The 7020-nt window shown below is 42.8% G+C and overlaps 1 protein-coding gene across 1 annotated transcript in view; it reads right to left on the bottom strand.

Moving 5' to 3' along the window:
- Window positions 1-7020, bottom strand: part of CSUI_002385 (peptidase family m3 protein) — a 10723-nt gene continuing 3703 nt past the window's right edge. The window contains exons 5-11 of the mRNA XM_068062587.1: window positions 6005-6355; window positions 5264-5360; window positions 4350-4499; window positions 3179-3467; window positions 1785-2005; window positions 948-1024; window positions 1-153 (exon numbers count right to left, since the gene is read on the bottom strand). Of these exons, the coding sequence (XP_067925444.1) occupies window positions 141-153; window positions 948-1024; window positions 1785-2005; window positions 3179-3467; window positions 4350-4499; window positions 5264-5360; window positions 6005-6355 (1198 nt within the window). The 3' untranslated portion in view covers window positions 1-140. The remainder of the gene's footprint in view (window positions 154-947; window positions 1025-1784; window positions 2006-3178; window positions 3468-4349; window positions 4500-5263; window positions 5361-6004; window positions 6356-7020) is intronic.

Genomic DNA, 7020 nt, shown 5'->3' with positions numbered 1-7020 from the left:
GCAGAGCTTCTATCCAGAAGCCGGGTGTTGTCGGGTCAAGATGGAAGGGCTTAAGAGCTCCAACAAAGTCGACGGTCGCTCCGTCAGCGAGGAGCTTCAGAAGTTTCTTCTCAAAGCCGTGAGGAAATTTCTTATACACACTATAGAGAGATCCTACGATCAAATCCGCGAAGGCATAGGCATACACATAGAAAGGAACCTTCTGAAAGTGCGTCACATAACTCCAGAGATTCTCCATATCTTCATACTTATCAAACACCTCTCCTTCTTCACCATAGTAACGCCTGAAAAAGGAATGAAAAAAACAACCCAAACAAAAGACACACGAACGCACACACTTTNNTCGACAGAGACAGAGCGGAAGTTACGGGGAAAGACATAAGAAGACAAGTAAAGAAAAGTCCATACTGAATCGAGCTACAAAAACACAAACCGTAGTTAGGGGTCACTGGAATCTATCTTTAATCTATTTATCTTTCTTTGATCTATTTATCTATCTATCTATCTAGGTCTTTGATCCATCCATCTACCCCTCCTGCCTCACCCTCATTACCATTGGCCGTCGTTCAACCGTGAGACGGTCTCTGTCTTCTTCTCTTTCTTCTTTCCTACATCTCTATCTATGTATACATACTATCCATATGAGGGGCCTCTAAAAAGAAGGATATGAGATTTCTGCTGAAAGACGTGAGACAGCAAGCATAGATCAATAGATAGATTAAAGATGAATAGATTAAAGATAGATTACAGATAGATAGGTATATTAAAGATAGATAGATCAAAGATAGATAGATAGATTAAAGATAGATAAATCGATGACACCCCCCCTAGTCTCCCTCCTCGTAAAGAGAATGATAGTAGCAAATAGCGAGCACCCGCCCTCACTGATTCTTCTGATCGTTTTGGCTAGGAATAGGATCAATCAATGAGCCAAGCAGACTTCTTACATGGTAGCATGCATCCAGAGCTTTGGAAATTCATCGTCTCCTAGTGTTCCATTGCCACGTGCTGTATGAACTAATTCCTGTGTACATACACCCGCAACCAAACACTAAGTAGAAAAAGAAAATCCACGGGAACGAGATTAATAAGATAGGCACACTAGGGAGAGATAAGGAAGAAGATAGAGAAAAGATAAAGACGCGAAGATGGAAAAGAAGGATGAAAAGGAAACGAAAGAGAAAGAAGAAAAGAGAAGAAACAGAACAACTTAACAGATTGCATCCCTTCTGATCCCTCTGACTGAGGGAAGTAAGCGACGAGCAACGAAATAGAACGGGGGCGAATGAAAAGAGATTGACATAGGAACGAAGCAAGACAAGGAAGGAAAAGGAGAGAAGAAGAAAAAGGAGAAATGAACGAAAAGAGATAAAGAAAGAGAGAGATTCAATTCTCTCTCTCTTTCTTAGATTTCTGCTATATAGCGAAAGTAGACTAGTAGCTTCTTCACATCCATGTAGACCACCTCTTCTCCACACCTTGAATGAAACAACGAAGAGAGAAGAATGAGAAAATAAAGAAGACGATGAAAGAAACACCCCTGACAAAACTCTCATATGCTGTCGAAGTACAACGAACGACCCGAGACGAGACCAACGCGCAGAGAGGAGATGACGAACGAATACCCCTCTCGACAAGAAAGGAAGAAAGAAGATAGAGAGAAAGAAAGGCAAAAGAAGAAGCAGAAGCACGATGAACGAGAAAAGAAGAAAGAGAACAAGAAAAAGAAGAAGAAAGATGGACCGATGCTGAAGATCGACCTCCCCTGTCCCGAGGGCGCTCACCTCGAAGAAATCGAAAGAGCACTGGCGCACGACAGTATTGACCATCGAATCAAGCTTTGACATAAGCATTGACAGTCTTTGCTCGTCGTTAGGAGATTTCGCTAAGAGGTCTCGAAACACGATCATCTCTCCAAAGGTACTTGCTGTCTCTGCTTGTGTAAGGGGAGGATGAAACTGCAAATACCCCTGCGGCGACGCGAGAACTGCATGGCACGCATGCCCTGTAGCCATTCATCGGAACAGACATAGACCATCGACACAGCGAGGTATACATGGGAGTGAGAGAGCAGCAGAGAGACTAGAGAGAGACAGAATAGAAATAGAGTAAAGACAGAGATATAGAGAGAGGAAAGAGAGATTGATTAAAGACAGGTGGAGAGACGGAAGAGAGATGGATAAATCAAGACAGATGGATTGAAGAGAAATAGATACGTACGTTCAAGCTACTAGACTACAAGGATAGAAAGACATATCTTTACGATGGAGAGATAGACAGATACAGATAGCCATAGACCGCGAGAAAGATTAACAATGCAGGCGCCATAAACGAACTCTGAAGAGTAAGATGACGAGAAAGGAAAGAAAGGACAGAAGAAAACAGTAGGGGAAAAGAAAGCGAAGGAAGAAGAAGAAGAAAAGAGACGAGACGTCAAATCGGATGGACGATAAACGAAACAGATTGAAACAGAAAGATCTGTCTTCATCGAGTATTATACATTCACATAGATCTATCTATCTACATCTATAGATAGCTATGTATATATCTGTATATAGGTCTACTCGATATAGAGCGAGATTTTGTGGCACGACTATGACTAGCGCTCGTGTACATGGGGGAGAAGTGATGTGACTACACTTGGGAAGTGCAGAGGCATAACTGCGTATCTTGCTTCTCTACACTGATACCAGAAGACAAGAAAGAAAGAGCGCGAAAGAAAGAGTGAGAAAGAAAGAAATATCGAAAGGAGCAGAAGGTCGATGATGAATATCTACAGTCCTTTCATGAAACGAAGACGGCGCCATATACAAGAGAATTCATACACATGTATAAACCCACCAACTCCAACCCTACTGTATGTATGTCCCTATCTATTTACATGCATATATATATATATATGTATGCTATATATATATATATATAGTAACAAGGAATATCTACATCTGTGTCCCCGAAGAAAGGATGGATGACCCATCCATACGTACACCCCTCCATGCGACATCTATCTATACATATTCATACATACATAAGGTGCGCATCCACCTGCAGAGAAAGAACACGTGGAGATACATAGACAGATTACCCACAGAGAGATCGATGTGAATCGAAAAAGAGATGAACTGAGAGACAGCAGGAGCAGTTTGGAAGATGTGGGAGATTCTTCCTTGTGTTTTACCCGACTCATGGGCTAGTGTCTCGACATCTCTCCTGTTCCCGGTATAGTTCAAGCACTGAAAAGGCCCGAGCTTCGTCGTGCAGCTATGACAGAAAGCCCCTGTTCTCTTTCCATGCACAGCAGGCATATCGATACGTTTCTCTTCCACAAACTTCAGGAACATGTCCGCCATGGTAGGTGAGAACTTTCGATAGCCTTCCTCGACAATCCTCTTTGCTTCCTCAAAGGAAAATGTGCGACTGTCAGACTCCAAGCCAAGGGGAGCATTTCGATCGGCCCACGTAAACTCCTGTATACATCACACACATCCACATACAGACAGATGGATCGATTCAACCTAGATTCAAGAGACATTGACTAAGATACAGAGATACATAAACAGACGTCAGCATAGGTATACACATATAGAGACATCCCGGTACTTGTGTGTGTGTGTCTCTCTCTTTCTCTTTCTTGTTTGTGAGCATGATGATGGAATGGACGGCCTCCTGTCCTTCTACACACATACAGCTATCTCAAACATGTCTCTTTCTGTCCTTCTTCCAACACCTTATCTATCATTCTTCCTCTTCGCGCTCTACCACATACACATACACATCTCTCTCTCTCTCTCGTCTATCATCTTCAACTTCTTCTTTGTCTTCTTCCCGTTCTCTCGAAGACTTCAATCAAAGTCCAAGCATTTAACCAAGGAGTCAACAGCGGCGTCTTAAGGTAATTTTGAGTCAAGGAGAAGGGACTCTAACTTGGCCTTAGAGATCTCCAATTCAAACTCCTACACACTCAAACATGCGTGTGACCGTCTACTCTTGTTCCACATACATGATATACATCCATAGGCAAAGAGAGCCTTCTTCGAGAGCTATCCTGTGTATGCGGGGGAGGTGCAAGCCTTCCTTCCTTCTCTCTTCCACATCTTTCTTTCTCTCTTGTTCTTTCTTTCGATCTCTTTCTTTCCGCTCTTCTCCCCAAGAAGACATTAACTCTTATCCGCTTGGATCATCTCTCTCTTGCTCTCTCTCTTCATTCATTCCTCTCTTGTTCTCTTCGTCCCTTTCTTCTGGAGACACCCCAATAATGTGCTGTAGATGAGGAAGGACGTCACGAGGAAAGGAGAAGAGTGTGCTGCGTGAGAGAAACAAAAGAAAGAAAGAAGATCATGTAAGCTTACCGTAATTCCCGACACTTTCTTAAGAATCGACTTCTTTAGGCGATAGTACTTCTTGGTGAGGTCAACTCCAGTCGTGCGTACAGCCGCAAGCAAAGCGTCGACAACTTCGTCAGGAACGTTGTTGCTTTCGTTCCTTCGAGAACGCATAGTCTGCACACACGTCGAAAACATGGAAAGAAACCGAAGAGAGAGATGAAGTAAAAGACGAAGAAGAAGAAAAGAGAGTGATACGATTCTGGAATCCAGATAGATAGAAAGGGGGAAGATCACAATCTCGTAGCATGATGAATGATGAATGGAGAGAGACTGACTGATCTCCCTCCTTGACAAGAAAACAGCAGTCTTCACGAGGATTCTCATGCGTATCTGCTGTATGTACACCTAGAGAATAGATAGAGCTACATCTATGTCTCCAGAACGGAGACCTACGAGCTTGCACAGACCTCCAGTCGCAGGAGGAAGAAGAATGCTCCCTCGACAGTCTTCTCCTTCTCTCAGTCTTAGAGTCTATTCTTCTCTAAGAGATAGATAGATATAGATATAGATATAGATGATAGACAACAACTCTCTCCAGCATAGACACATAGAGGTATAGGGAGAGAGAGAAAAAAGAAGAGAGATAGATAGATAGATATCTCTCCGGGATGGCGATTTCTTCATTCCGCGACTCTACGGCGGCGCATGCAATACAGCGGAAAGTCTTTCTGTCGTTGTGATTCTTCTGACGAGACGGATATTCAATCAAGTGTATTCTTCAGCGTGAAAAGAAAAAGCAGAAAAGAATCCAAACTTCCAACTCTACCGTTTATTTCGGTTTGAAAGGGGTCTGCCCCACTCCGGCTTCCTCCCTATCTATCTAGCTAGCAGGCTAGTTGCCAAGCTAGCTACGCTAGCTACATAGCCAGATAGCTTACTCTATAGTTTCTTTCTTTCATTTCAATATGCCAACTGCCAGCGACGACGTTAAGAGCAAGGGCTGCGAAGTTCGTGATCGCATTCGTCTTCAGGCCCCTAGAAAGAAACACACAGAAAGAAAGAAGATGTACATACACCCTCACACACATTTTCACCCATTCTACTCATCCACTTCACCCTGTAGAAACGACTGCTTCCCGTTTCTTTCTCTTTGCTGGTAGGAGGAGGATTAACTTCCTTGCTATCTTCCCTTCTTAGAAGAGAGAGAAGAAAAGAAGACGGGAAGAACGAGAAAGAGGTAGAGAGGAGCGACCCTCCCCGTGATTTAAGACAAGAAAGAATGAAAAGAAGAAGAAGAAGAAGACAATCTTTTGGGGGGGAAAAAAGTAAGACATAGATAGATGAATACTCGACAGCATACCGGCAGCTGTATATACAGCATCGACAGCATAGCCACAGTGAGGGTGTTTTCCGAGAGATACACTTTGGAAGGAAAGACAAAAAGGGAATTCCACTGGAACCCCTTGATAAGCTCAGCCACGTAAAAAGCAGGAGCAGGTAGGGAAAAGAAGACAGAAGAAAAAGGAGAAAAAGAGAGGCAACGAAGATAAGAAGAGACTAGACGAAAGCAAAAGACGAAGCGGAGAAAAGGAGAAACGAAAAGGAGAAGAAGAGAAGAGAAGAGAAGAAGAAAAGAAGTGAGAAGAAGAGAAGAGAAGAAGCGAAGAGGAGGAGCTTACTCATTCACAGTTTTTAAGGCGAGTCTTCTTGTGTGTGGATCGCTACTGACGGTCTTGGTAAGAAGCACCTCGAGATTCACTTCTTCATTCTCCCCAGGCATCTTAAAGCGCGATTCTGCAATTCTCTGTTGAAAGTAATCCACAACTGGTAAAGAAGAGGCCCAAGGCCGTCTTACATCTAGAGCTCTCTCTACTTCTTCGCTCAAGAGATGTGGTCTACGCTTTCGAGTCAGATCGATGTAGGGTTTATAGTGACGTAAGCCATGGTGTCTCTTCAGCTGGTCCTGAAGAGACTTCTCATTCAGTTCAGCTAGTTCCAAATCAAAGAAAGTCAAGTAATCCGCGGAAATCCTACAGAAAGAAAGAATGAAAGAAAAAAAGAAAGAAGAGAAGGAAAGCATGAGTGAAGGAGAAAAAGAAAAGATATGATAGAGGGGGAAGGGAGAAAGAGATGAGAAGGAGGAGGGAAAAGATATACGAGGATTCGACGATATATAGATATATAGATATGACAGACATGCGGATTCTTCTTCTTCTTCTAGCGAAAGACGAGAAGAAGAGGTTTATTCACAGCAGATAGAAACCCTTCTCTTTGTTCTTCTTGTTTCTTCTTCTTCTTCTATCGGTTCGATTTTCTCCACTCGATCTTCTTGTATCTTCTTTCTATGAACTTTAAAAGCGGCTAAGTCATAAATGAAAGGAGAAGAATAGAGAGAGACCACTTCCTAGATCTTCTTCGTTTCTACACTTAAGCATTCACTCGCGTTCATTCCCGTCAGTAGGAAGCACCTCGACCTACCTAATAAGCTAACGAAGATAGACAGACCGATAGATTTCACATATAGGTAGGAGGTAGATTAGAGATAGATAGATAGATAGATTGAAGATAGATACGCAGATTAACGACAGAGAGATAGATCTAGGTGTATACATGCACATGGACGTGGATATACAGTAGAACTTGAAAGAAGCTGAATGGATGAACGAATGAACACTCACGCATACGCGCATGTATA

The sequence above is a fragment of the Cystoisospora suis genome (genome assembly GCF_002600585.1).
Source record: "Cystoisospora suis strain Wien I chromosome Unknown contig_1014, whole genome shotgun sequence".
Taxonomy (NCBI): Eukaryota; Apicomplexa; class Conoidasida; order Eucoccidiorida; family Sarcocystidae; genus Cystoisospora; species Cystoisospora suis.
The sequence above is the reverse complement of the archived record's forward strand: the minus strand, read 5'-3'. Positions and strand labels throughout refer to the sequence as shown.